Here is a 14,854-nt window from a genome sequence, read left to right on the forward strand (position 1 = left end):
GAAAAACTGCTTCCTTCCCTGCTTCTTTGCCTCCCCTATTAGACCCTGAATGCTTAGTGCTTGGGCACTATGTCCTTTCCAGTATTGGCTTCCTAGAATCTCACAGATTGCCTGACACAGGAAGCATTAATAATTATATGTTAAATAAATAAAGGTATTTTCATGTAGAGATTTTTTTTTAAAGTAAAAGAGACTGAAGTCAAAGGGTAGAACTCAGAGTAGTTTTAGGAGTGCGTGTGATCAACTCACGGTCACTCCAGCCGCTGTGAGGTTTGCCCTTGACACAGTGACGTCTCTTTGGATTTCATAGGTGGGGTGCTTGAAGGAGCTTGGGCATTGGAGTGAGGCAGACCTGGGCTTGACTATGGATCTACCACTTGCCAGTTGAATGACACTGGAGAATTGACATGTTCTCCCTGTCATGGGGTGGAGAATTGGATAGCACCAATTTCATGGGATTTTTGTGGGGATGAAATGTTGACATGAAACACCCTTGAGTTCTCTCTCTGCCTTGATTTCTGGATTATTTGGACGGCTCCACACTTAGCATGCTCAAAGTTGGAGGTCGAAGGAGGAGAGGCAACCTCTGAAGAGTGTTTTGGGAATAAGAGTGAATGGTCCTTCCTGGTCTGCTCAGCATTGATGTTGGGCTGGCTTCAGTGAGTGATATGTGGCCTGTGACTCAACATGGAGGCCAGTGAATCAGACTCATGGACATTTGCAAAAGCTTATTGTATGGATGTTTGTCATCCAAGTTTGTTCCATGGACCCACCTCCCAACTCTACTCCAAACCCACCCTATACTTTCCATCTTCATTGCCCACTCCTTCCAGGCTGTCCTATGCCTTTCTCAACTTCTATAATGGCCTCCTCACTGGTGTTCACATTTGTCCTACTTCAGCATTGCCTCCCAGGCACCACATCTCCACAGAGCAGCCAAAACAGAAACCAGATCAGGCCATTCCTTTGCTTCAAGGTATGTTACAGATGTATGTGCTATAGGGCTTTGCAGCACTGGGCTCTGCCTGGCTCATCCCCCATCACCTCATCATACCATTCTGCTCCTTGCTCTCTTCAAATACATCAGCCCACTTTTCAACAGACCATGTGCTTCCCAGCTCAAGGTTTCATGCTTTGGGTCACCTCTGCCTGCAGTGCCCTGCCCCTGCTCTTCCCGCAGCTGGCAAGTCTCCAGGCTTCTGCTCTGAGGTCACATCCTCAGAGCCATCCTCCCTGACCCGCATATCACAACACTCAGAGGAGTCATCTTTGTTTTGATTGGTTGTTTATTGCTTGTCTCTCTCCACTCCCTCAGAATGAAAGCTTCATAAGGACAAGGAACCTTGTGTCTCATCCCTGCTGGGTTCCCAGTGTTTTAGAACAGTACCTGGCACATGGAGGACTCTCAGTCAGTGTCTGTTGAATAAAGCAGTAAGAAGAGAAACCCTAAATCTGTAAAACTGTAAGAAAGATGTTTAGTTATGTGGGGCAGAGGGCTGATTATGCCAGTGTTCATGAGGATGTGGTAATTAATGCTGAGCAGAATCTGAAAAAGAGTTCTCAGCACTATGGCTATAAAAAGGAAAATGATGTTTCTCTGCTCACAAGAGATGGGAATCACCTCTGTTGCAGAAATGTTAGATTTTGGTGGGTCTAGGTGAGTTGGATATCTGTGGTCAAGAGTCTTTAATGGTGAGAAATCATAAGCTCTGAAATCAGACCCTCCTGCCTCTCCTGCTTACAGCTGTACGACTATTATGTGTTGTCTCTGAACTCTGATTTCTCCATCTGTAAAATGGGTATAATAATGCTAACCTTGGAGCACTGCTGTGGAGATTCACGGTAGTCTGCCTGGCACTTGGACCTGCTCAATAAGTGGCAGCTTTAATTTTGGAGTAAAATTTAAGAAATTCTATTAATTCAAAATGTGACATCAAAAATCCAATTTAATTAAACAGCTATTAATTTAAGCACTTTTAATACTTAGCATAAATGCTGAAGGGAATCCAAAGATGGGTAAGATAGAAAATATGTCCTTAAATAACTAAAAGTCTATAAAAGGGTAAGATAAGTCATAATGTTAATAACGTACATGCAATTTGTAATTTGCAATTTGTAAAGTAATTTTATATGCCTTTTATTATTTGTTCTCACAACTACCATATGAAGCCAATGTGATATGGGCTTTGTGACCCTCTACAAGCCATGGACATCTCTGAACCTGACCTTGTCACTTGCAAAATGAAGAGTGGCAATTACATTAAAGAATAGTTGTCAGCAATCTCTGTTATGCCCCAGGTAAAACATAGGGTCTAGCATACGAGAATCAGTCAAATATATTAGTCCTCTCTCACCCCAGTCTCTAACTCTGGATCCTGCATTCTTTCCATGACATGGTGCTTCCAGAGGAATGGGTAGTGTTTTGACAGATAACACAGTCAAATCATTGAGATGGCATTCCGGTTAGAGGGAATCATCAGAGCAGTGAAGTCCAGTAGGGAAGGACGCTCCTTTGGGGATTGGTAGGTCCACTGTTGTGGAAGGTGTCTCACTAGGGGGATCATATAGCACAGGGCATCCTAGAAACTCTTTTAGTTGCCGGGCCAGAGGTAGATGGATTTGGCAAAGGATGTAGAGCACAATGGAGAAAAGAAAGACATGTGGGCCACTTAGAAGGCCCTTGCACAAGTCTAGGCAAAAAGTAGTAAGAATAGTTGAGACACAAAGTGAGATAGATCAAAGAAATGAATGACCACTCTGTGGCAACTGACTGGGTGACAGTCGTGAGGGACAACTGTGGGAGAGATGGCTCTGAGCTTTTTATCCTGGATGTTTGGGTCTCAGAGTTCAGGATGGACTTTGTTCATCTTCTGCGTACAGCATGTGGCTAAAACTACAGGAATGTTTGTGCCTTTCCATGCAAGACAGTATGGAAACGGAAGGTGCAAAACAGAAGAGAAGAAGCCCAGTGAGAGATCTGGAGACATTCTTACATTTGGAATTGGCAGGAATGAGAAAAATAAAAATTGGCAGTGACAGAGAAAAATAAGGGGTCAAAGAGGAAGGAAGCTGAGCCAGAGCACGCAGCATCCAGGGGGACAGTAGAGCAGAGTGTCCACAAGGCTGGGCTGGTGCACGATTCTATACTTATGAATATTGAGGATATTGCAGACTATCAAAGTGTCTTAGAATTGAAGATTAAGAGGCCATGAAGCCGTTTAAGAAGGCAGATGAATGAGAGCAAAAATTAGGTGGCAGGATGTGATGGGAGGGATAAGGAAGTAGAGGCATGAGAAGACCAACCTTCTAAATAGTTTGATAGAGAAAGGGGCTAGAGCTGGGGCAGTAGTTTGAGGAAGGACAAAGAGAAAACTGAAGAGAATAAGAAAACATAAGCATGCTTTACGTTAAAAGAAAGGAGCCTGTGAAGCGGGAGATTTTGGGAGGAAACCTTGGATGAATACAGGGCTCCCTTCTTAAGGAAGAGGGTGCCAATAAGTGGCCCTTCAGTACCTGAGCCTGGGTGTATATTAAACAATTATTACCTTAGATTGCTGGGCAAAAGCTGCTTGGGATAGTAGGTTTAAACTTTTATTTGCTGGTCCATCCTAGGCTGGTCGTGAAGGAAATGACATTTGCCTCTGGTGCCATCTCCCTCATCACACTGTTTTTCCCTGCTTGGCTTGGGAAATCCTTCCCTTCCTCCTGCCCCTCCCTCTTTTCTCCCCATCCCCACTTCACTGCTTAGAAATGAACAATTGGTTTATCTTGGTTCTATTAACTAACGAATCTGATAAGCTAATTGCTGCTCCTGGCAGAAGACTAGAGGGCTATTTTTGATAAATTAGCTTTCTGGAATCATGGTCTTCTTTTAAAAGTTATTGAATCCATTACTGGTTCAAATGGTGGAACTTCAAGTCAGGAAGCAGGGCAGGGGGTGGCAGAAGGAAGTACTGGGTGAGTTTGTTCTTCAAATTCCACATGTGTGTGGCCACCTGGCTCTTCCAATACCTAAGCGTTGAAAAATATGGTGTCCCGTCCTCTAATTAAAATTAGAAATCTTTTAAAAGATGCAATGCTTGTGTGTCAACTACACTTAAAACCACTTTTTAAAGATTTTTGGCTTATAAAATTGTGGCTGAATTCAGCAACAAAAAATTTTTAAAGAAAAAATTCTATGTGTGTATATATGCTGTAGTCAGGGTCTTGCTTTGTGGCCCAGGCCTTACTGCAGTGGCATGATCATAGCTCACTGAAGCCTCAAATTCTTGGGCTCACATGATCCTCTCACCACAGCCTGCTGACTAGCTGGGACTAACAGGTGTGCACCACTGCAACTGGCTAATTTTAAAAAATGTTTTGTAGAGGTGTATGTAGAGGTGTATGTAGGCTATGTTGCCTAGGCTGGTCTCAAACTCCTGGCGTCAAATGATCTTCCCACTATGGGCTCTCAAAGTGCTGGGATTACAGGTGTGAGCTACTGCGCCTGGCCTGTATATATATTTTAGTGCTTCAAGTACTTCATCTGCCAATTGGGCAACCCACCATTGCTACTGTGGGTCAAATGTCCCTTCTCCTGTATGACAACTAAGATGATGTGCCCTGGGATGCATGAGCCTTGTAGAGCCCAAGTTCCAGATGGTCCATTTAGGTGTAGTTGACTATTAAAGACCTATTTGGAGTTTGCATCCAGCAGCTCTCATTTATAGTGCTAGTGCACTATGATTGAATGGGAGTGGCGTGTTAAATACCCATTGTGATATAGGCATCCTGAACTTAATGACTACTGCTGGTTTTAGTTAATGTAATTATACTCTTTTGTGGGACATTTTCCTTGTAATTTATGGGAGTTATTTTATCCATAATATGTAGAAGCAAGCCATTGCACTCTAGGTTATATTGCATCATGTTCGAAACCCAAATGTGTGGAATTCTTAGAAAATTTATAGTTGAGGGAACAGTTACAAGATGCAATATGGTGTTATGGGTAGAAGGCTTGGCTGGGAACCAGAAATTCTGGATCCCAGTCTCAGCTCAAAGTTTTGCCTTCCACATGGCCATGGGAAGTTATTCTCCATTCCCAGAAAGTGAAGTTGATATTCTTGTCTCACCCCCAAAATCATGAGGAACAAATGGAACTGAGGGGCCTTAACTTATTATAAAAGTAAAATTGCTGCTCAATACATGGGATAATTATAATTATGTAAGCTGTTTCTGAAGAGTGAAAAAAACTTAACAAATGTTAATTCTATTGGCAGTAAATATTTGCAGTGTTTTTCTGAAGCCTCTGTATGCAACATACTTAGCCAAGTGAAGGCCTGGGGAAAAGCTTTTGTTTTTGATTTTTTAACTAAAGGGAAGAGAACTTTACATGTGTCACCACATGTTCCCGTGTTGGCAGCGCCATCATGAGACTCAGCGTAACTGGGAGAGGTTTGTCGAGCGGCTGTTTGACCTCGGTTGGTACTGCAGTATGCCAGGAAGCCCCACCAGGGCGGTGTGCCCCAGAGAGAAAGCTCAGTGCTATCGTTGTTATCTTCCATTTGGCACAAGAGATCCTCCATTCTACCTTCTGTGAAATGGCTTTTTCACCTCCCATGCAGTGAAGGTTTTCCTTTTCTTTTCTTTTCAGACTTGACTTGGCAGAAAACTAGATCTGCTGAAATAACCATGGCAGCAATTTCTGCTCCTTCCTCTGAGTGCAGAGAACACGGAGCTCTCCCCTGTTTACAGCTTACCTTCTCTCATGCTATAGGTCAAGGCAGAAAGCATTCTGATGGGAAAATCACAGCATTCCTTACTGCTCATCACTGTGATAGCTTGTTAGAGCCAGAACTGTTCAATCTTTCACTTTACAGAGAGGAAGAGGCTTAGAAAATATGGGTAAATTGATCAAGATCTCAAAGCAGCTGAGGGGCCAGTTTCTGGACTAGAACCAGTTGCCTGACTTTTCCTCCTACCCCCTGTAGGTAAGGGTACGCAGCACTCAAAGGCAAAAGAGCTTGGGGATGGGAGAGAAAGGAGTTCATTGTATTTTGATCTGAAATGAAAATCACATACACATAAGAATCTTATTTTTGAGGCACAGTTTCCATTATTCTCTTTAACAGAAGTAACACTTCTGTCTTCATTATGCCTGTTAGCCAGGCAATGATACTGAATTCCTTCATTATCGCTTGGGCAGTTTGCCTTCTCAGAATGTTCTTTTGTAGCTGTCTGTGATCTTGACAGTGCCTGTGTGTCCACACAGTGGGAATTTTGGCAGAAAGGAAAGAATTCTAGCCTGGTTTCCTGCAGGAAGGCTTACAAGATTCATTCTTGTGTGTTGCCTTTGTTCATTCTTAATACGTGAACTGGTTGGCATTGCCTTGGCAACTCCATTAGAAGCCAGTGGCTGCTTTGTGGACATTTGTTTCATTGCAGATTCTCCTGGGAGCAGCCTTGGCTTTGGCCGGAACTGGCACCAGCTGCTTTCCTTGGGGCATGGAGCCACTGTGGGGAGGGGGAGGGCAATGTCCAGGGGCAGCTCTGGATTAACATTTATACCCCACTGACAGTGTCACTCCACTGTAGACTGGGCAGACAGTGGAGTGGAGAGGAGAATGGGGAGCTGGAGTAGAGGCTTCTGCTGGCTGGAGACATCAGCATGGCCTTAGGGTCTCCCTGTGAGGCTGCCATTGCAAATGAGTAGACCCTGGAGAGGGTATAACGGTGATGGGAAAGAGCTGGTGGTCACTGCCAGGTATGGGATGTTTTGCCCCAATGTGCAAAGTGGGGTTTTTCCTGCCTTGGCAATTTGCAGGTCAGCTTCAGATAAATGGGAAGGTAGGTAATGGGGTAAAGAGGTAAAGGAGTGTAGAAAGACAGAGTGACTTCAGGACTGCTAAAATCTTGGTGGAAGTAAGAATGGTGGGAAATAAGTGAAGTTTCTGACACACTGGAGAAATACAGTGTGCATCTCCTGTATTGCACACCATTTGAGGGTGGCACCCTCCTCTAGCGTCCCTGGGGCCCATCTGGCAGGTATTAGTCATCATTATGATCAACAGACATCTATTGAGCACCTGCCCTGCACCATTAAGGTGCTCTGCTAGGCCAGGGCCTTCAAGAACCTTTGATGCTTCTAGAATTGTGTCAGTAAGGAACTGATAATTCCCTGGGTGGATGTGGTCCTGTGGGACCATTGCTTGGTAAGCGACCAGCAACCATCCTTTTATGAAGAAAAAGGTATACCCCCTTTCCAGGATACTGTACCAAAGCCTCAGCTTGTTGGATTTTAGTAAGGATTTGAATTTCCATTCAATCTGTTGGCTGAGCACCAACCAAATGTGATGGCTTCATATTTGACAGTGACTCCACCAGTCCAGATCTCTTAGGACCTACTGAACGAAAAACCCTTTGAGAGCAAAAGGTCTTGAATTTTGCCTTACTTGGGGCTCCCCCAGAAGCAGACCCTGAGGCAAGGATGGAAGTGCAGGTTTCTTTGGGAGATGATCCTAGGAAACACTGTTGAAGAGTGAAGCTAGGCAGGGAAGTGAAGGACCCGTATAGAGTGCGCCATCACGTGAGTTCCCACTAGGGGTAACGGGAGCCTTATCCCACTAGGGAAGTCTGCATGCTGGTTTGGAATACATGCCTCAGGGTCACCCCTGCACTACCACCCCTGGGCATGGGAACTAAAGTATTGATCTCCCCAACTCTTTTTTTTTTTTTTTTTTTTTTGAGACAGAATCTCGTTCTGTCGACCAGGCTGGAGTGCAGTGGTGCGATCTCGGCTCACTGCAAGCTCCGCCTCCCGGGTTCACGCCATTCTCCTGCCTCAGCCTCCAAGTAGCGGCGACCGCCACCACGCCTGGCTAATTTTTTTGTATTTTCAGTAGAGACGTGGTTTCACCGTGTTAGCCTGGATGGTCTTTATCTCCTGACCTCGTGATCCACCCGCCTCGGCCTCCCGAAGTGCTGGGATTACAGGCGTGAGCCACTGTGCTTGGCTAAGCCCCCCAACTCTTAATAGCCGTTGACTAAGAACTGCTGGGATTGGTACCCACAAGGTCCTTTTGGCCTGTTGAGGGTGACCAAGAGGGCTCCAGCAGCCAGAAAAGCCTTGAGGCAGAGAGATGCAGGAGCTGACCGTGGAAGGTTAGACTAGCCGGTCAGAGAGATGCAGGAACTGACCGAGGGAGGTTAGACTAGCCTACATGGAAGCGGTGGAGATTGAGAGGATAATCAGGCCCCTGACAGCATCTGCTGCAGGTCTGTCATTGGTATTTTCACAGAAGTTTCCAGAGGCTCCAAAGCTGTAACAGTAAAGCTGGTGAGTGTACAGGCACCTGTACCAGACATGGCTCCTCACCTTTCGTGAGTAGACCTTATGATTGAACATTGAAATTTTGTTTATTTTTAAAGAGTGCAGAGGATGGCCTTGAAACAGGGTAAATTTTGCTGGGGCTCCTGGAAATTAAATGGCCCCTATGCTTTGTGGAGCTGAGCTCAGGAGTCACAGGCCTGGGGGCCTGGAGGGGCCCAAGATGTGATTCCGCACTTGGGTGTTGAGAGGGTAGTAGGATGCCAAGTTCCTGAGCTGGTACATTGTGAATGATCGTCACTTTTTCATTTCACTTCATTTAGGGGATAACTGCTTGATAAGTTTAGTGTAATGCAAATGCCTGATGTAGGTTGGTCACCAACTTTTTTTTTTTTTTTTTAACAGAATGACACCAACCACATCTTAAGCAACAACTCTTTGTTCATTGGACTAATTACTTTTGTATTTGAAAATAATTTAGAATTGATTGGGAGGAGAGCAGGGGAAAAAAAGGACCAGAAATTCAGGCTTATTGTTTCCTTGATGTTTGGAGAGAGCAAGTGATTTTAAAGTAGAACTTCTAGGGCACTGGATAGGGAGGCAGGAGGTCCGGATGCGAGGCACACATCTGCTGCCTACCTGGCTGGCTGCATGTACACCATCTACCCTCTCCTGATCTCACTTTATTTATAAAACATGATGATAGGTTGAAATGACCTGGAAGGACCTTTTGGCTCTGAAAAATTGTAGAATTTTAAAAATAACTTCAACTTTCCATAGCAAGCCTTGCATCTGTCTTTCCCTAGCCTCTGATTGGCCTTTGCCCATTTTTAATTCCTTCTGTTGAAAGGAATGCTTGCCATTGCATGCCCTCTGCTTTTTTTCCCCTACACAATCTTGCCTTCTTCCCAGATCTTCAGTTTTTCTTTCCTCAATGGTTTCATGTCAGCAGTACCTTCATGGTTAACACTTTCCTGACTGCCGTAGGCTACAGTAGGGATCTCTGTCTTTTGTTATCTCATAATCACTTTGCTTCAGTCTCTTAGCATGTGTTATTTTGGATGTCTCCTGCTTTTCTGGCAAATCCAAAGCTTTTTAGGAAAACAATATCCGTAAAGGAAGAACACTTGAAGTAAGGGCCTGGCAGTTATTTCCCCTAAGTGATAGAGCAGATAATATGGCTTGGCCTTAGTTTTCCAGTTTGTGAAATGGGGATAATAATACCTAGCTCATAGAGTTCTTTTTTTTTTTTTTTTTTTTTGAGACGGAGTCTCGCTTTGTCCCCCAGGCTGGAGTGCAGTGGCCAGATCTCAGCTCACTGCAGGCTCCGCCTCCCGGGTTTACGCCATTCTCCTGCCTCAGCCTCCGGAGTAGCTGGGACTATAGACACCTGCCACCTTGCCTGGCTAGTTTTTTGTATTTTTTTAGTAGAGACGGGGTTTCACCGGCTCATAGAGTTCTTATGAGAATTAAATGGGCTAGAGTATAAAAGGGCCTGGGTCATCGTGGTTGGTGATGGTGGTGGTGACAGTGTTAAGGTGGCAGTACAGGCTGAAAGAACTTGTCATTTCTGTACTTTCAAGAATGAAGTCATATAAGTGCTTGGAACACAGAGTTAATTATTGTTCTCCATAATCAGTTCCTCTTCTGAATACAGTACTCCTCAGCGTCAGAAGGTAATTCCACAGAGTGAGTTTAAATCTCTCTGTGGAAATTTTAGCCTTTGTTTGTTCTTTCTTGATAAAGAGAGAAGAAAAACCATTCAAATCATTGGCAACCCTATGCCACAACTCGTCGTCAGTCTTAGAGCTTGTTATTGGATTACTTCTTAATGATCTCTTCTTAGGGATAATTAGTTTCACTTTCCTTAACATCCCTCCTGGTGCCCATCTTCGAAATGTTTATGTGAGTCTTTTGTTTTCTGTTGTCTCCCAGAGTAATATTCCTTCCAGGCTGGGAAACAGTTGTTGGGTAATGGGTCAAATGTATTAATAGGCAGGCCATATGGTTCCCAGACACCTTGCACTCAACAACTTGATAGAGTTCTGGTGGTATGATTTTTAAAAATTTTAACTATAAAAGTATAAGAACCATCTGCTGTTATTTTTTGTATGTGATCCTGGTAAGTTATTAATTTTAGTTATACTGCACCTATGTAATTAGCACTGTTCCACATGCAGGCTTCAAGGCAAAGCTTGTATACTTTATTTTCAGTAATAATGTGTGTGGAATGTGTGTGTCTCATCCAGATTCCCTTCATAAATTGAAGCAGGTTTCCCTACATGGGGTTAGGACTTGGGATTTATATGGCTTCTGTTTTAGCTGGTAAAATGCTATAATTGTAGTGGTTAATTAGATTGATTGATAATTAGTCACATACTAACTACTATGGAGCAAACTAAATAGGGTAATGTAATAGAGAGTGATGCCTGGGTGGGTATGGGGCTCCTAGGATCATGAAAGCCTTCAGGGAAGGATAAATTTGAATTGAGTTCTAAAGAGTAGCGATAATGAGACAGGTAAATGAATATCTGCAGTGGGATAATTATAAGGGAAAGGAAGAGTTAAGAGCAAAGGCTCTGAACTGGGGAATAAGCATCATACAGAGAAAAGTTCATGGGGCCACAATGTAGTGAGACAGAGGATAATGCAGGCAGCTGAGGGCAAAGAGGGTCTACTCTAAGAATAATAGGAGGCTGTAGAAGGAATTAGGCAAGGAATTATTATCTGATTTACAGTTTTAGGAAGCTCATTTTAGCTGCTAAGTGGAAATTTGATAGGAGCAAGAATTAAGGAAGGGAGATCAGTCAGGAGCTGATAGCTTTTGTGTAGAAGAGACTGATGGAGAAATGATGGACTAAGTGTCTGTGGTATAGATGGTGAGAAGTGATAGGGTTTGGGATATAGTTTGGATATGGAATCTATGGGACAGTCATATTGAATGGTTCTTAGTTTTCAGTCTGAGTAACTAGGTGATTGGCGTTATAGTTCTTACTCAGATACAGAGGGCTTGATGGCTCTTTTATGGTTGGTTAAGTTTGAGATGGCTCATGGACACCCAAATGGAAATGTCTAGAGGACATCTGAATCTGGATGTTAGAAGAGAGATGAAGGCTGAAATATTGATTTAAATTACATGAAACTCAAGAGTGTAGACAGAAAGGAGGCAGAGGTCTGGGTCTTGAATACACTACCATTTAGAAGTTTGAAAGAAACCCCAACAAAGGACATTGATGGAGGTAGCCAGAGAGGTTGGAGAGAACCATGTGCTGCATAGACACCTGGAAAGGAATCGTGTCTCCAGAAGGAGTGACTGGTGACCTCATCATTAGGTTTCAAGTGTTAGTACCCAGAACCTGCATTAAATGTCATTTGAAAAGTGTATTCTGTAGCTGTAAACTCAGTGATGACTAGAGCAAGTTGGGCCCAGTGCATGCCTGGAGAAACCTTTAGCCATGGTAGAATAAAAAATGGACAATCTTACCTCCTTGGGGGCTCTGGGGCAAGAGTCTTTGTTCAAGTCTCAATTAGGATTTGTGAGATTTTCATACCATTACTAAAGCAGCAAAGAGTAATTAGTGGTTTTTTAAAATGGCAATTATATAGACAGCTGGTACAGCTATGCCACAAGTCAGTTCTTTGAAAATATTCAATAACTAAATTCTGATCAATATCTTCCAAGACTTTAAGGTTGACCTAAAATAAAAACCTATAACTAACCCAGTGCAAGACAGGACACATAAGAATATTTACATTTTTAACTACATAACGTGTTAAACCTGACAAGATAGGTCTCATAACAAATCACTTTCTAAATTTTATCTTTTCTTAGTATCAATCATAATGACTTGAAGGCAACTTCTGTTTGGTAGTTAACTTTAGGTTATGAAGAATCGCTGTATTATGTTTCTCATTTGATAAATTACGTTATTTAAATGAGGAATAGAGACTTCTTGATCTCTACTTCTCTTAAAGTGAAAACATAAAGCATTCTAATAAACATTTTAAACAGAAGGGCAAAACTGAAGAGTCCTTTTTTTTTTCCGTACCATGTGCTACAATTTAATAGGTCATTTTGTCTGCTGTATTAAATGTATTTTCTCTAAAACCCAGAGCAGGATCAAGCTGTAAACAAGATGCTTTATTTTGGTGATTCTCATTGTTTGGATAAATAGTGGATTTGTTTTAAATTAAGCAAAGCTACATTTTTATTCCAGAAAGTTCAATTGATAACAAATACCCAGGCAAACTCTGCAAATATTTATTCTTACCTTTTAACTTACTGACATTTAGTTGAATTTTACAAATAGATAAAGCTTAATAATCATGTAGTAAGCTGATAGTTGGCAATACACTATGGTGAGGAATAGTGTATTGGTTATTCAACCAAATCCTTGATTCACTAACTGAAGGAAACTTACTGCAAACAAAACATCAGAAAATGTTCTCTTTCTATAACTTTAGCAGAATGACTCTGGTTCTGCTGCTTTGCATCAAAACAAAATTTTATAGTAACTGAAAATTCTCCATTTCTCTAAGACCAAGTGGAAGTAGCTCATTTACCTGGTTGGCGCTATCCAGTTTTCAAAGACTAAAGCTTAAGGGCTAGGAATTTACCTCCAGTCCAGCTCTACCCAAGTAATAAATGAGTAGAACATTCAGCCATTCTGACAGCTGTGTACTTACTTTGTGTGAAGGTTATAGGATGTAACAAGCCTTGCTCTTGGATCCCTCATGAGCAATTATCTTTTTGAGGAGTCCTACTGTCCTTGGGTGGTTCCTGGTGTCCAGAGCCACATGTAGGAGGGGCACAAAGGGAGAAAAGGAGGCTCTTGGCTCTCCTCTCTCCTCCCTTCTCATCTTCTGCCCTCCCCTCTGCTATGTGGTGAACATGAAGATGAAGGGCCTCCTGAGTGAGTCTGGCTGTGGAAGAGGGTGAGCATGGTTGCCCCCTGCCTGGGTGGTGGTGGTAGAGAAGAGGTGCCTTCAGGATGGGTTCTTCTAGGGAAGGGGCTGTGTCTGTCCCACCCACCGCTTCTGCAGCACTCAGCACTGTGCCTGGCACCTAAATGCCCAGTAACTCCTTATTGAACATAGAGTGATTGGGCGTCAGGGCTCATGTAGTGCACAGTGGAGTTTCTTCTCTTCCCCTCTATTAGTTATTTCCTTGAAACACATACATTTGAGCATCAAACCAAATCCCAAGACCCCACACCTGGGGAAATCTCTTGATTTACTGTACAGAAGGGCCCTCTTTGTCTTGGAAGCCTCAACCCAGTTAAAGCATCACTTATGCATGAGAAAGAAAGCACAAGAATTCTTTTGGACACAAAGCAATAGTAGCTTTCTAAGAAGAGGAGCTCCTTAAATCTGTTTGTCCCATCTTCCCATTGACTAACATTTAAGCACATCACCTTGGCTAACTGTGCCCTGCATGAACTGGCTCCTGATTTGCTTGCCCTCCAATTCCTTGAACACACCAGGCCCTTTGCTGTCTGCTGGGCTCCTGCCTGGGATGTGCTTCTGCAGCTCTTCAGGAGCCTCCATCTTCCTGATTCTGTAAAGATACAGCTAAGTGGTCCTTCTTCACCAGGCTTTCCTTGCCCTCTCTAGCATTCCCTCTGTCCTGCCATTTTAAACCTAGGCATTTTGCATTTTCCTCTGTGTTTGCTTTCTTGCTTATTAGCTATCTGCTCAACCTAATTGAATGATTCACAAGAGCAGGATTGTTTTGTGTTTTTTTTTTTTTTTTTTTTTTTTCAGCGTCTAGTCCAGTGCCAGGCTCTGTGTAAGTGCTCAGAAAATACTTGTTCGAATGAATGAATGAGTCTCAGCTTACCCTTCATTTAAAAAGTGGTTAAATTTAAATTTTTTAAAATCTCAGATTCTCAACATACAGTGCACATACACGCAATGCATGTGTGGTATATGCTATAAAAATTCCCTACTCTTGGTAATGAACTGCCTTAAAGAATAGGGTTGGTGATTTAGTGCCTATGGCCTAGCTACTAATGTCAGCGCTTTTTTATTCCTAAACGTCTAATGTGTTTTTTTTCCCACCCTTTTCTTTCCTTTGTCTTTCTTTTTTAGCAAGGGAAGCCATATGTCTTCGACAGAGTGCTACCTCCCAACACAAGCCAAGAGCAGGTTTACAATGCATGTGCGAAGCAAATTGTCAAAGGTAAGTGCTATTTCTTTATTTCCTCCTGGGCCATTCAGAGTAATTGAAAACATTAAGTGATATTTGCAGCCTAGGAATCAATGTGCCTTGACTGTAAGCAGAGGCCTGCTAATTGGAAACACTGAATTCTATAGCCTCGGTTCTAGCCCTGATTTGCTATGATGTCAGGCAAATTATTTAATCTCTCTATTTCCCCTTTTCAAGGATATTTATTTCTCTTGCCACCTTTTCTATTTTGTCACCCAAAAGTTTAAAGGAAGGTAAGCTGTATTCACACTATTTCTGTAACCATTTTAAAACACTGCTGCAGGTATGGAACCTCCTTTTTCCTTTGAAGGAGAAAATATATATTCCTGATGCTTCAGTTG

General features: G+C 42.8%; 1 protein-coding gene across 1 annotated transcript in view; it reads left to right on the forward strand.

Annotated features, from left to right (window-relative positions):
- Positions 1-14,854, forward strand: part of KIF5C (kinesin family member 5C) — a 153,107-nt gene that overhangs the window by 32,780 nt on the left and 105,473 nt on the right. Inside the window, exon 2 of the mRNA XM_007964944.3 lies at positions 14,396-14,486. Within this exon, the coding sequence (XP_007963135.1) occupies positions 14,396-14,486 (91 nt within the window). The remainder of the gene's footprint in view (positions 1-14,395; positions 14,487-14,854) is intronic.

This window comes from Chlorocebus sabaeus, chromosome 10 (genome assembly GCF_047675955.1).
Source record: "Chlorocebus sabaeus isolate Y175 chromosome 10, mChlSab1.0.hap1, whole genome shotgun sequence".
Lineage (NCBI taxonomy): Eukaryota > Metazoa > Chordata > Mammalia > Primates > Cercopithecidae > Chlorocebus > Chlorocebus sabaeus.